General features: G+C 39.1%; 1 protein-coding gene across 1 annotated transcript; it reads right to left on the reverse strand.

Annotated features, from left to right (window-relative positions):
• Window positions 1-660: 660 nt before the first annotated feature.
• Window positions 661-1,938, reverse strand: LOC131605033 (uncharacterized). The gene has a single exon (XM_058877434.1). It carries the CDS (start codon window positions 1,936-1,938, stop codon window positions 661-663), a length of 1,278 nt encoding a protein of 425 aa, XP_058733417.1.
• Window positions 1,939-15,669: the final 13,731 nt, after the last annotated feature.

Genomic DNA, 15,669 nt, shown 5'->3' on the forward strand with positions numbered 1-15,669 from the left:
AAGTGTAAGACTTTAACTGGTGAGAATCTATTTGAGAAGCTTTGGGAAGCAACAGCCCTATCTAGACGACATTGGATATTATTCTGTCCCCTCCTGCCATTAGTCCAAGTATAAGGATGCCCTTGAAAACCTAGACCACTTAAACCACCCAGATCCAGCACTTGTTTACCAGTTAAAAGTTGAGAAGATGTCCTAGAATTCCCTTCCACCTTCTCCTGTTCAGACACAATATCGTTTAGGTCCCCAAAGCATACAACTCTATCACCACCATTGCTGACCACCTCCTGAATAAGATCCCAAGTAAGCTTCTTGTTTGGCTCTTCAGGGTGTCCTTAAACACCATTGAAAAACCAGTTTTGCTGGTCCACCTAATCCCCCACCGATCCACCAATGTGGTTCGCAAAGTAAGAGAGGTCTACAGCTGAATGCTTTCCTTCCAAAAGAGAATCAAACCTCCAGCTCTTTCCCTCCCTATTCCTCGACAATCCACACTAAAACAACACTTGTATCCACTTTTGAACTTGATTCTCTGAACCTCATCCTTCTTTAAGCGAGACTCCATGATAAACATGAGGTTGGGATTTTCCAATAGGGTGAGCCTTAGCAAGGCTCGAACTGCACGGGGACTCCCCAACCCCCTGCAGTTCCAACTCAGGATCTTCATTGGCCTAGGCGGTGTTGGTCCTCCAACACCACCTCTGGTTTTGTTGTGGCAGTTCCTTGTTGCCCTTCTACTCCTTTCATCCTTTTCTCCATAACACCATGACTCTCAACAGTTCCATCGATAATCATGACATCCACCAGACTTCTTTTCCCAATTTCCATCTCCACTTTCTTCTTCGAATCCTGAGTACCTTTCCTAACAACTTGTCTGCGTGTCCACTTCTTTTTCTTCGAAGCACCATCCTTTTGAACTTTGCCCGATGCCTGTCCTATGTTTGAGATGTCAATTGCACCAAAGGATTCTGCCATTGCCTCTACCTCCAAAACATTCCTTTTTAGATGTCCTTCATGTGCCTTTGGATCCCCCACATTTTCACTAGCTTCCAAAGTTAGACAAGTATTCTTCTGGTTTACCTCACCTTCGTCTCCTTCCTTCCCTTTACCTTTCTCTTCGCACCTGCTCTGGCCTGAAGATAAATTAAACAGGATTTTGCTGCAAGAACTTGAGTTAGACTCCTTCTTTTTTTGCTCTTCATGAGTCCTGGGCAAGGGAGATGCGCGAAGCCACGCTCCGTACGATAAGTCTTGTTCCTCCAAGTTTTCGAAGCCTTCTTCGCTGAACTCATCTACTTCCTCACAGTCTTTCAGTTGGTGGCCAATCCTTCCACACACAAAGCAGAAAGTGGGCAATCTCTCGTATTTGAAGTGCACTCTCAGGTTCTTCTCTTTAAATCGAACCACTGTCCCCCTTTTGAGTGGTTTCTTTAGATTCATTTTCACTTTTAGCCTCAAAAACCGCCCATTTCTATGAGCCTCCTTTTGATCCATTTCTTCGAACTCCCCCAAGATTCCTCCAAGCTTCTTGGCCATTGCTTCCGATCTGAGCATCAGGGGCAACCCGTAAACTCTTACCCAAAAGGTTCCGAAATGCATATTGATTTCTGAAGGTTGTTCTTCTCCGGACACTCTAGCTAACACTAAGAGATTTCTGTCAAAACTCCAAGGTCCATTCTTCAAAACCCTTTCCAGATCTCTTTTGGTAGCAAAACGAAAGAGATAAATATTTTTACTCAGCTCCTGCACTTCAGCTGGGTTTTTGAGTTTCCAGGCTCCTAGCATTGTGTTTATAAAGGCTCCAGAGTTGAAAGGATTATTGGTCCATAGTCTCGCCGCCAAGGTCCTTTGAAAGACTTCGTCCTCGCATGCTTCTTCAATCTCTGCCGTGACACCTTCTTCTTCTTCCTTTGATAGCGGAAACTCCTTCCATTTCTCCATCTTGGGGGAAACAACCACAACAACTCAGGTTGAAACACAAGAAGCAGAGGGAAAAAGAGAACAAAAACAACTTCTCGCGAACGGAGAAGGGTAGACCAAAACACGTTTGGAGAGAAACCAGATAGATCTGGAGGCAACAACCGTAAACGGCGCTCTAAAATCCTAGAAGAGTAAAGAGAAAAAGACACGCTAAGTCTTTTTTAGAGAGAAGTTGGAGCTTCTCTCTCTAAAAAACACGTGAAAAAATAGAGGCATTGATTTTGAAATTAGAGAAGACATTGATTTTGAATTGTGCATAATTCAAATTTGAACATCTGCATCATTGTTGTTGATTTTAAAATTAAAAAAAAAACTTTGTGTTATTAAGAATAAATAGAGGTTCAATATTCAATTTTTAGTTAATTCTTAAAATTCAAAAAATATTGTTTTAGTTAAATATAGAAACACCCTTTGAAAAATCAAGCTTGTGTTGTTTTATTTATAGCAACATTGTCATTCACAGTTTGTAAATATTCAATGCAGACTTAGTATTTCTCTATACTTTATGTTTGACAACCATTATGCTATCTCTATTTTAATAATATAACTATATAGAACCTAATATTTAGAATGAATATTTCAACAACAATAAAAAAAAATATTTATTCTCTAATTTACTATTATATATGTTTTTATATTCTATATCATTGTTGTGTTTTATGGTGGCAGTCATTTTTTTAATATAATAATTTTGTTTCACAGACTTGATTACTTTTTAGTCATAGCCTTACTTTATATATTTCTAAAATACTCATTATTAAAATTTAAAAGTCTCTTAGAAATAAAAAACAATGGTTTGATTGAGGTAGTTATAGATAGACAAGTTCTCATTATTTCTTTTTGGGCTTAATTGCAACTTTAGTTCCCCTATTTTGTCTTTTTCTTGATTGTAATCCCTCTATTTTAAAAATCACTATTTTAGTCTCATTTTAAAGTTTTCTGTGCAATTTGCGTCCCCCTATTTTGCTTTTTTCTGCAAAATTAGTCCATATTTCTGTCTTTTTTTCAATAGAAAACTCAAAAGCGGGCAAAAATTGTGATTTTAAAAATGGGGGACTAAAATCGAGAAAAATACAAAATAGGGGGACCAAAGTTCCAATTAAGCCTTCTTTTTGTTTATTGTTTGAATTCTTGTTTTAACTCTATGATATATAATTTAAATCTTTTGAATGAATAACAATTTTAAACTATGGAAAGTGAGATGAAGTTGTCCATATTTCATTTTATTTTAGTTTATTATTATTTTTATTTTCTCAATTTTTATGGTAAAACACAACAACAATAAAATATATTATAGTTATGAATTTTGCTTTGAAATGTAATTCCTTATGAAAATTGTGTTTTCCATTTATAGGCTTTTTCACTAGGTGTTATCACGGTAGGGCATAGGATTTTATGCTATAATTGAATTTTTATTTTATCATGGCTTAAATTTGAAAATTAGATTAAAAATTTCAAATTGTTTGAAATGGATTTATGCTTAACTTTGATATAATTTTAAATCTTTTTATACATTTGTTAATCTTTGACTGAATATGAATCAATCTTCAAATATTTTTTTTTAATTGGTTCATATTTTTTTAATACATGATCAGATTTTATATTAATTTCAAAATGTACACCGTAACATGATTTCGAGATTGAAGAATCAACAGTAATTTAATCCTAATAAAAAATTAATGAGATAGAGGTAGTTTTTCATTCTATGTAATTTAATTATGTTTACTTTTAAAAAAAAAGTGGTGCCTTCATAATAGAACTCATGAAATAATTTAGTAGATGTCATTCATGTAATTTGATGAGGAGGAGAATGATTGTTGCATTGACATAACTTTAGACTGGATAAGAAACTATGGTTATGTACTTCCACAGTGGAAAGAATTGTGCAAGCTGTAACTTTAAATAAACCGTCTGGTAAAAAAAATATTTTATTGTTTTCTAAAATTAACTACATTTTTATATATGTAGTTAATGAAATGTAGTTTATAAATTGTAACACCCAATTTTGTCTGGATCTAAAACTTTTTAGGTTTTTAGTTTGTGCATTCTAATAAAAAATAAATTGAAAATTTTATTCATTTTTGACTCTTAATTGTGGAAAAAGAATTTAAAAAACTTTATATTTTTTTATTTATTTTGATTATTTAATTAATTTTCACCCTTTTAAAAATTAAAGAAAAATACAAAAACATATTTATTTACTTTTTTTATCTTATTAGTATTACTTTTTTTTTATATTAAAAAAGGTAAAAAAAGACAAAAATGGTTTTCCTCTTAGAATCATTTCTTTTCTTCACTTTTTTTTGTCTCTTTGAATTGCTACCATTTACAAGCAACACCACTAGCTACATGCCTATACACAATAAACCCATATTGTTGTACTTATGTAGAATCTTGTTCTCCACTTTGAACAACACAAAAACCGTAGTTACACCATATATGAGCTAAATATTATCATGAGAAAATGAGAGACTTTTGAATAGAAGAGATTAGAGTTTGAGATAAAGAGAGATATCACAAAAAAACAGAGAAAAAGAAAGAGAATTTGAGTGAAAAAAGAGAGAAAGAAAACACTTCTCATCACCACTATTCATCATCTTCCTCAGCCAGAACCACCACTATTCATCATCTTCTTCAACCTTATAACAACTACCCTTCTTCATACACTAAAACCACATGCATAAAACTTCTACCATTTTAATCTTCAACTTCACACCCTCTTTCATTTTTATTTTTTTTGCAATTAAAGAAAGTATGTAAGTTGTTATTGCTTTTTTTTAATAAATATTATGGTGTTGTTTTGTAAGTTTGATGAAATATTTATTGTTAATATATTTTTTCAAATATACATGTTGTGATTTTGTGTTGTTATTGATGTTCATAAAGTAGTTGTTGGTGTTATATTTATGATGTTGTTGTTGTTCACGAGATTAACTATGTTGCTGATGTTATTGTTGTTCATGAGATTAGCTATGTATTGTTCATGAAATTAGCTACGTCGTTGTTATATTTATGATTTTGTTGTTGTTCATGAGATTAGTTATGTTGTTGTTATAGTTATGGTGTTATTGTTGTACATAAGAACTTTCTTTCATGTTTAGATATTAGGTTCATGGAAATGCTTAAGTTGTGCTATGGTTAGTGTTAGTTATTCTTGCTGTTGTAATAACCTTGTTGTTGTTCATGTAAAACTGTTCATGTTGCTACATTTAATGTGTTGTTTATTGTTAAGAGAGAAAGAGGGAGAGAATTGGTTGTTACTTGTGTAAAAAATGTAAATAGAAAGCTATATACACCCCGCTAGCAAAGGCAGCCTCAATTTTATTTTTCTATTTTGTGTTATTTGATTGAGAAGCCCACGATTTAAAAAAAAAAAAAAAACACATTCCCCTCTTTTTTCTTTTAGTTATTGGGCTCAAAGCCGATATATAAAAAAACAACAACACCTCGTTACACTCCATTATTTAGCAGTGCAACCCCCTTAAATAATTTTTTCTAATTTATTTTTTTTATTTCTCTTTTTTTAAACACTTTCAAATTTTTATAAATAAGCATGGTTGAAAAAGGGATAATTTGGTGTACACCTTTTTATTCATCGAATAATCAGACACGAAGCGTACGTCTCGTTCTAGTCGAACATTCTTCCTCCATAAAAAATATTGCCGTTTAACGCTTTTAACTTTATATTTCTAAAATAAACATGGTTGAAAGGGGAGTAATCAAGTGTACACCTTTTTATTCTCTGAATAATCCAACACTAAGCACATGCCTCGTTCTAGCTGAGCATTTGTTTTATGTATACTAATAACGATCTTTAAATACTTTTTATTTAATAAATTAAATTAAATTAAATTAAAAAGTGAATATTTGGGTGCACACCTTTTTATCCTCGAGTAAACCAACATGAGGCGTATGCCTTGTTCTAATTCAAATACTTGTCTACCACCTAAAAATAATGAAAAACTAATAAAACTTGATCTTTGCCTATGTGCGACCAAAACAATTATCAAACAGACTATTATTACCAAGCGCAAATCTTTTATTTTTGACAAACGAGTCTTACCCCCGCCAAGCGCGATTAAACTTATTTTCATAATTAAAATCAACCACAAAACAAATATTTGCTACCAAGAAACATCATTTCTCTTGTCTTATTCATTTTTTGGCCTAACGTCACTCTACCTTTCCCTCCCTAAAGGTAGATGTTCTGGACCGGCCCAATTACCTCAATTGGGCCAATCCAGCCTTCGGCCCAGAGCACCCTGTCCGCGCGTACGACAGCCTCCTCCTCCGGGCAAATGCTAGACGTAACCGAGCACGCAACAGCCTCGTGCTCGGTAGCAGCCATCTTGCGTATTACCTAGCCTAGCGCCTGGTAAAGTGGAGCCTTTTTCGCATGGAATAATCCTATAAATAGCCCTCTAAACCTTGAGGGCAAGGTAATCTTTTTCTTACCCAAAACCTCTCACTTTGTTGTACCTTGTTGTTCAAACACTTACTTTGGCATCAGAGTGCCTTGCAGGTACAATCATTTTTTCCCCTTCCAACCGCTCAGGATTTCAAGCCTTCACCGTTCCTCAGCCCCCGTTTCCTTTTCTTGCATTTCTTGATCCATTCTTGTCCTCTGCAAGAATTCAGAAACCAAAGCTCTAGTTCAACCATCATTCATGGCTAGCAACAATGAAGACTCCTCTTCTCTGGACGCTACAATGATTAATAAGAACGACATCTCTGTTGTCATTCCTCCACCCAGAAATACCGTCCCTCGGGACAGCCTCACGGCGTCTCCTTCCCCGAAGGATTTCCACGACGATACCGTCCATCACCTCGGAGATACCAGCGGCAAAGACAGTCACGAAGAGGTTCTGGAGAACCCTTTCTCTTCCAAGGGTCCAACTCCCTAGGACCAGACTATGGCCACCGTTCTGGCCGCCCTTGCGCAGACAAACGCCCTCATCCAGCAGCAGAACGACAGAATCGGAGCACTCGAGCAGAAACATCGCTCAAAGACTCCACCCGGCAACAAAACTCGCTCCCATCGCAACACGGTCCCCAATAAACGCCCTCGTTCCCCCTCCCCCAGGGAAAACGTGGGTCCCATGTCCAAGAAAGGGTCAAGCGACCACCGCTCTCGACACAAGAAGATCCAAGTCACCTCCCGCAAAACGCGGCGACAACCGCAGGTGACACAAGCAGAGTCGCAGCCGGTCCACCACTCCTTCCGCCAGCGACGAGGAGGAAGAGCGTCGGGGCCCTCTGTCACACGCAATCTTTGAAGCACCCCTACCGGCCGGTCTTGAAAAGCCCCCGCCACTGGGCACATACGACGGGACAACCGATCCAGAAGAACACATCGAGAACATCGATGCCCTACTGGACTACAGAGGGGTGCTAGGCGCAATCAAGTGCCAGTTATTCCCGACCACTCTACGCAAAGGAGCCATGACCTGGTACAAGAGTTTGCCCAATAAATCCATCACATGGAAAGTGCTGGGAAAGCTTTTTTCTAGGCACTTCACGGCCTCCCGAAGACACCCAAAGTCAGAAGCCTCCCTAGAAGCCATCATCCAAGGGAAAGACGAATCCCTCCGGGCCTACATCGAATGGTTCAACAAAGAGGCCGTGCAGGTGTCCACAACCGCCCACATGAAGAAGTTCTTGCTCGAGCGGGGTCTCCGACCACGCTCAGATTTCTCCAAAGCCGTCGGGATCGAGACACCCGCCACTCTGGACGAAATCTTCCTCAAGGCCCAAGCATACATACAATACGAGGAAAAAGAAGCTGCTCACGCGGTCCACAACTCAAGACAGGAAGAAAATACTAAAGGTGCCCGTCAAGACGACTCTCGCCGAGGATCCGATAAGAAGAAAGAAGATAAAGGTCGAGACCCTAAAGACTACAAAGCACCAGCGGGAAAATTCCGGGAGTACACCCCCCTGAACGCGTTGAGGGAACGCATCTTAAATGTGTGCGCGAACGCCGAGTTTTAGACGGGCAAGGTCCGTTTCCCAAAGTCCATGCCTGCACGCCCAAACGTCGACAAATCAAAGTTCTTCCATTTCCACAAAGGCCACGGACATAACACCGAAGACGGCATCCACCTAAAAGACGCAATAGAAATATTAATCTGAGAAGGACACTTGAAGCAGTATGCGAAAAAGCAAGAGGCCACCAAGGAAGCCAAACCGGTCGTCGAAGAGAAACCGACGGAAGATACGCCCGCCATGCGAGTGGCCATGAGTATCACCAGACCGGAGGACTTTTAACTCCCCGATTGGGCTCGGGTGTCCTCCACCCTCTCTCCTCACAGCCCTTGGGAATTCTTCCCTTCCGCCATGGTCATCTCCGGGGGAGGGTTCAGCAAACTCACCGTTGGATCCGTAAAACGGAAGTTCGACGAGCTAATTTTAGCGAATTCGAGCAAAGCCGCTACTCTCGACCTTGCCAAGGGAGGCTCATCCCCCATTTCATTCTACAAGGAAGAATTGTCGGGCGAAGCACCCAACGGAACCATTCCCCTCCTTATTCGGGCTTGAATGGCCAACTTTGACGTACGCCGCATATTGGTCGATCAAGGAAGCTCGGTGGACATCATGTACTCCCAGCTATTCAAAACGTTGCAGCTAAACGACAGCCACCTCACCCCCTACGTGGGCTCAGACCTACAAGGTTTCAATGGCACAGTGACGAAACTGTGGGGATTCGTCGAGCTTATCGTTTCGATTGGGTCGGCAGAAACCGCGAGGACCGTCAAAGTCCAGTTCCTGGTCATTGATTTCCCCTCAATCTACCAATGCATCTTGGGACGCCCGACGCTGGCCGAACTGATCTCTGTTCCCTCAACCATGCATCTCAAACTCAAAAACTACACGGCCAAAGGACAAGTCGCAACGCTCCACGGAGACATCGAAGCGGCCAGAAGGTGTTTCGAAGCTTCCGCCAAGGGCCTCAGTTATATAAAAGCGGCCACTCAAGACAAAGTCGCAGCCAACGCGGGTCCCGAGCCCAACAAATCTATACCCCGCGTCGACACCATCGACCTGGACAGCCGCTTCCATAAAGAATCCGAGGGGAAAACAGACACAAAGACACCAGAGGAGGGTCTCCGCCCGATCCTCGACGGTGATTTCGAGCTGATAGCCCTCGGTGATGACCCGACCAGAGGAGTCAAGATCGAGACAGACCTGCCCGAACTAGCCAAAAGACAACTCAAGGCCTGCCTCAGGGAGAATGCCGACCTGTTCGCCTGGAGCGCGGCTGAGATGCCCGGCCTCGACCCGGATGTAGCATGTCACCACCTGACGATCGATCCCGCGTGCAAGGCCATCGCCTAGAGGAGAAGAAAGCAGTCCCCGGAGAAAACGGTTGCGGCTGAATTAGCTGTTAGGGACCTCTTAGAGGCTAAATTCATATCAGAGGCCAAGTATACTACTTGGCTCTCTAATGTTGTACTTATAAAGAAAGCTAATGGAAAATGGTGCATGTGCATTGACTACACCGATCTTAATAGGGCTTGCCCAAAAGAAGCTTATCCCCTACCTAACATAGATAAATTAGTCGATAACTCTGCGGGTTTTAAATTACTATCGTTTATGGACGTGTATTCGGGTACAACCAAATACCCATGTCTAAAACGGACAAAAAATACACGGCTTTCATGACGGAATCGGGCAACTACTACTATAACGTAATGCCCTTCGGCTTGAAAAACGCCGGAGCAACGTACCAACGAATGATGAACAAAGTATTCAGAGAGGAAATTGGAGATATGCTCGAAGTCTACATGGACGATATGATCGTCAAATCCCAAGAGGAAACCGATCATGCCGTCCATCTCAAAAAAGTCTTCGAACAAGCCCGAAAGTGCAAGATGAGGTTTAATCCCGAAAAATGCACCTTCGGGGTCCGAGCGGGAAAATTTCTCGGTTTCTATCTAACAGAAAGAGGGATCGAAGCGAACCTGGACAAGTGCAGAGCCTTTTCAGATTTCCCAACACCAAACTCGAAGAAATCAATCCAATCCCTAAACGGCATGTGTCATACCCCAAAATTTGCCTTCTATATTCCATTCACAATGATTCAAAGTTCAAGAGATTCATCCAGTCATTCTCCTGAGCAAGAGTCTTTCTAAAGATAGGGTTTGGTACTCTCCTGAAGGGATTAGCAAAAAAAGGCCTCTAATGAAGTTCTCCATGACCCATTATGATCCAAGGTATCTCTATGTCAAAAGTCAAAGCCCAAATCCAAAGGTCACTTGTTCAACAGCTTAGATGATCCACAATCAACTGGTTTGACCTAAAAGTCAACCATGGTCAAAGCATAGTCCAAATCTCTGATCATTGATCAAACATCAAGTATAGAGGTATATATCCATCATTTGATCAAAATTTGATCACGATTTATCAGTAGAAACTCAGAGATGAACAAATACAAAAAGGTTCAAATTAGGGTTTCTCTAGGAGAAAGTCAACTCAACTTTGACTGACCATAACTTTCACATGGAACATCAAAAATTCCCCACTCAAAGCCTATTTGGAAGGAAATTGGATTCTCTACAACTTTGTCTCTCACAAGCCAAGGCTAGAAATGCTTCATATGAGAGGTATAATGCAAAAGATTACAGGTCATTTTCAAGCATCCTTCAAAAGCAGTTTTTTGTCAAAGAGGATATGATCAAGATAAAAGCTCCAAATGGAACATATGTTCCAAAGTGGCTTGTAGAGGACCTCTTGAGGTTTCCAAAAAGTCTTAGAACTCCCTCATATCTTAAAAATTGAGTGAGATATGCTTGGTCAAAGTTGGATAATTTTGGAGGATAAAATGTGAAATAAAGGAGGTTCAAATTGGATTTCTTGTAAATGGGCCTTTACTTTTGTGACTTAAACTTGGTCCACAAGTCATTTAGAATATCAAAACCATGTGCCACGAAATTTAGCTTATTATTTGATTTTATATGATTTTTATTCCGTTTAAAATGATTTAATTATAGGGAAAAATCAAATATTTTGTTAAAAGATGCATATAGATCAAATTCAATCAGCATTTATATCAAAATACAATATAATTTTCATGCATAAATGGTTGAAAAAGATTGGCATGAGATTTGGCAAAAAATAGAAAGTTTCTATTCAAGATTGAATCAATTTTTACAAACTTGGCAAGATTGGAATTCAAGAGGCTTGGGCTGTAATTTGTGACCTAATTCACTTATTATAAGTAGAGGAGAAAGTACACACGAATAGGGGTTGGGAATTTTGCAAGAGGCACATGTTGAAGAACTGAAAATTTCACCAAGAAATTGGAATTCGGTTTGGTAGAATTCGTGACTTTCAAGAGGATCTAAGGATTGCAAAAGGTTCGTGGGATCACTCTGAAGCTACCTGAATACTTGCTCTGCATCAACAACCCCAGATTAATCTCCATTTAGCCAAGGTAAGTCGTTCTGAAATTTGGATCGATGGCCATAATCTATGCATCTTCATGTTAATTTGGGTGCATATTATGATTCGTATGTGTGTTGCGAACGTGTATGATCCTTTAATTGAAATTCTGGGCAAGATTAGTACTGATCACCATTGTTGGCCGCTTAGGGTTTTAGGAGCTTTTAATTAGGGCTTTTTGCTAGGGCCAAAATTAGGGTAAATCAAGGGCAGGGTTGGATTCGTATGATCCAGACGAGAAGATTGCAGGGGTCGCGAAAAATTTATGTGTACATATGTGCTATTCGTTATTGTTGAGGTATATTTGCTACAAACGAATTCATAGCAAATTCGTAGCAAACGTTTGCAGGGTTTTGTGAATTCTATGGGGAAGACGATGAGGTGTCGTCACGCTACTGGTTTGTTTAAATCTCGCGCGCTTGCTTCTTTGTTTGTTTTAGATTTCGTACATAATCTGTCCCACGCGTGTAACAAACGAATGGGTTACTTGGTTGGGTTGGTCAAAAGCTCCACATGTGAGTGGAGGGTCGCAGGTTCGAGCCCTCCCTCCAACATTATTTTTCTGAAACATTTGTTTCTGGATTCAGTGCACGCGTGTTTGGTTAGCCTACCATGGTCCCTCCAAATCTGGCCATCAAACCATCAGCCACATAGATCTAATGCACCCAAACCTAATATGCATAACATAGACCCTCAAGTCTGCCACATTGAATCATAACCCTAATAAACTAAATTAATTTTAATTAATTTATATGATTTATTTAAATCCTTTTAAATAGTTATTTATATAATAATAATTATTTTTCATAAACAAATTAATATATGATGTTGATATTAAAAATCATAATTTGTTGTTCGTTCCGATTAAATTGATTAGTCGCTATGGTCAATAATAATTTTAATTAAAATGATATTTAATTAAAACGTAATTAATTTTTATTTGGTTAAATGGTTTCAACTATCTTATTAGTTGCGATGATTAACTTGTTCATTTTCCATACCTCAATTCGTTATTCTTTTTAATCGAATCAATCGATTACGAGGGGTAACGGTACAAATTAATTCATAAAAATTGTTAAAAATACTATTATTCGTTATTAGTAATAATTAAATCAATTGATTAAAATTGGTAACGATCCAACTATTAATCTGTTAACTATGGTAATCGAATCAATCGATTATTGCGGTTAATAGTACAAACTAAAAAATCAGGGTTGTACGCCCGATCCCAAAACACTTCCCAAATCTAAAACATTCAAAACACTTCAAATCAAACTACGGATTTTCATCCTTATTCAAAACTACGATAGGCCATTCAAAAAGCCTCTAAAACCATCTCAAATAAAATTTCAATTCAAAGGCGTACAACCCTGTCCCCGAACTACGCTGACTCTGAGTCTCCATAAGGAGATACGTAGGCACTTGGCAACAAGGCGAGTCCCGTCCCCCATAAATCTCATTTTGTCCTGATTTTATTTCTTTGAATTACAAACCTTTAATATTAATTATTTGCCTTAACCCTATTAACTGTCTGCCATCTTTCTTTATGTTAGCCATAAACCTTAGCTTTATAATGCAAATCTTAGGAAAGGGTTGAGGGTGCCTAACACCTTCCCTCGACCTGAATATAGTATCTTACCCTGATCTCTTAACTGCGCGAGGTTTCCTATTCGCCTTGGTAGAATAGGTGGCAACTCTAATCTTTAATTTTTAAGGCAGGTTGCTACAGCTGGCGACTCTGCTGGGGACACACTAATGGTGAATACTATGCTCCTACAGTTTTAGGTTTTGACAGGGTTTAGGTTTGGCAAATTTTCAGGATTTGGCTAATCTGCCACTTTTTAGGGTTTGGCTAATTTGCCATTTTTAGGGTTTGCAATTATTTTTTATTTTTTAAATTTGTTTAATTTTTGTCTAAAAATATTTAATTGTTTATGTTAATATATTTATATTTGATTGTTTGTGTTAATATATTTATATTTAATTGCCTGGTTGTTATATTTTTATATGCACTGCTGGGTATATTATGTTGTGTTAAAACCTAAGTGTGGGAGTTATCCTTGAGACCAGGGGGGACTTGAATCGCCTACGAGTCTCATTGATAACTCCACTCGGAGTGGGTTGAATATCCGGAAATGTCCAATACGAGGCTTGACCTTGTTGAGGGCAGGACTTGATAGTCAGCTGATCTCTCCGAGAACCTACCCCAAAAATTCGAACCTCATTGGATAAAATGAGTTGTTCTAAAATCCAAAGAGACAAAAAGTCTCGGAGGCTACGAACGACCCCATGAGACCCATGTCTAGGACATACCAATGGAAAGGGTAGGCTCCCTAAAGCCGCTACGTCGAACCTATGAACCTAGGGCCCATGTAATTATGTGCTATATGTATATATATGTGTTGTTCATTATTTGTTTTTTATTTCTTTTTTCCATTCATCATGCATCATGTGCATTCTTGCACCATGTCTTATTCAAAAAAGAGAGATAAAAAAAAAGAGATTTATTATATTTAATCCATAGATGTGGATAAGACATAAATAAGAATAAAGCATATCATTCATGGCATGCACGTCATTTCCATGGCATTGAGAGAAGATTTCTCTTCTATCTCCAGAATAAGAGACCATTGGGAAGGATAACCTAACATTCCGACCGTCTTATCAGACAAGATTTCAGCAAAAGAAATCAATGGATCAGCTAGAACAGAATCAAGCCGCCCTTCGTGAGGAAGTGGATCAACTAAAGGTTAGTATGGAAGAGGTTAAAGGAAGTATGGCTCAGATGCTAGGATTCATGAAGGCCCTCCTAGATAAACAAGACAAGGCAAAAGAGGTTCAGTCTGGGGATACCCTGGTTCAGAATGAGATCCCTAACGACGAAAACCCACTGCTAGGATTTGTTTCAGGCTTTGGCCCGGCTAAGGACAAACCTCAGGTCCGATCTGTCAGGAGAGCTATCCAATTCCAAGAGAAAGGAGAGACCTCTCAAGAAGGATTTGTCCCTCCTCCACAAACGAAAGGCACAACCCGCACAGTTCGCATTCCTGCTAACAATGTCCCTAAGGATGATGATTACCTGGATCTACAATACAGAGTACACGAGGTGGACAACACAGACCAAGCACCTCAGACACAACAGTCTATTCCTAACTCTGGGGAAGACTCCAAGGACAGTGAACAAATCAAGGCGCTAGAAGAGAGACTAAAAGTGGTAGAAGGATACGATGTCTTCGACGTGGATACCTTCGAAATGAGCTTGGTATCAGACTTGACTATCCCACACAAATTCAAGATTCCCGACTTCGAGAAATACAAAGGACTCACATGTCTGAGGAATCACTTGCGCATGTATATGCAAAAAATGGCTGCTTATGCTCACGATCAAAAGCTGATGATACACTTCTTCCAAGAAAGGTTAAGCGGAGCATCTGTTGACTGGTACATGCAATTGGAGAAATCTTATATCCGTGTGGTGTCGTTTTTTTTACCTCCCCGTTTCACTTGGGAGGACGGCACGCTAGACCCTTCACGCGAAATTTGGAAGGAGAATGCGCCCGTGGTGGGATGAATTTTGTTTCAGTTCTTCCTACGATATCACACGAACTTTCTTATTGTCCTACAAGTAGGAAAGGGAAAAAAAGATCTCAACTAAACCCTAGGAGTTTGCTAAGTGTGGGGATTCACCTAGACTAGAAATTCTGGAGTCCGGGAGGTCGGTTATACATAGGGAAGAGTTTAAGCACCCTACATATCTGTAGTACTCTACAGGAACCTTCTCTGTGTCTAAATGTGTTTGTGCTGCTAATGATTATTGGGAAAGTTTCTCCTTTGTATTAGGAGAAGGAATTGAATTGAATAAAAGAAAGACAGACAGACAGACATACTATTTTTGGTATTTTATTAGCTCGCTGAGATTCCTTGTGAACCTCATGCCTACATATCCCTAATGGAAGTCAGAGCTTAATGTAGTTCGGGGAACTAATTAATTATTAATTATTTTTGGGTGCCTTGCTTGAAGCTCAAGGTTGAAGCTTGAATTAAATCTCTGTTTACGGTAAAGAGACATGAATTTATCTTTACAGAGAGGTATTTCTACTATTCCACCACAAACATTAAAAGAGTGACAGAATAACTGAATTCATTTCATTCAAGAGGGGGACCTTACTTGTGTATGTGCAAGTATACCAGTCAAATGCCTCTTAAATGAAAGAAAAATGCTCATCCAAATTAGGGAAAGTTACCACATGT

Source organism: Vicia villosa, linkage group LG5 (genome assembly GCF_029867415.1).
Source record: "Vicia villosa cultivar HV-30 ecotype Madison, WI linkage group LG5, Vvil1.0, whole genome shotgun sequence".
Lineage (NCBI taxonomy): Eukaryota > Viridiplantae > Streptophyta > Magnoliopsida > Fabales > Fabaceae > Vicia > Vicia villosa.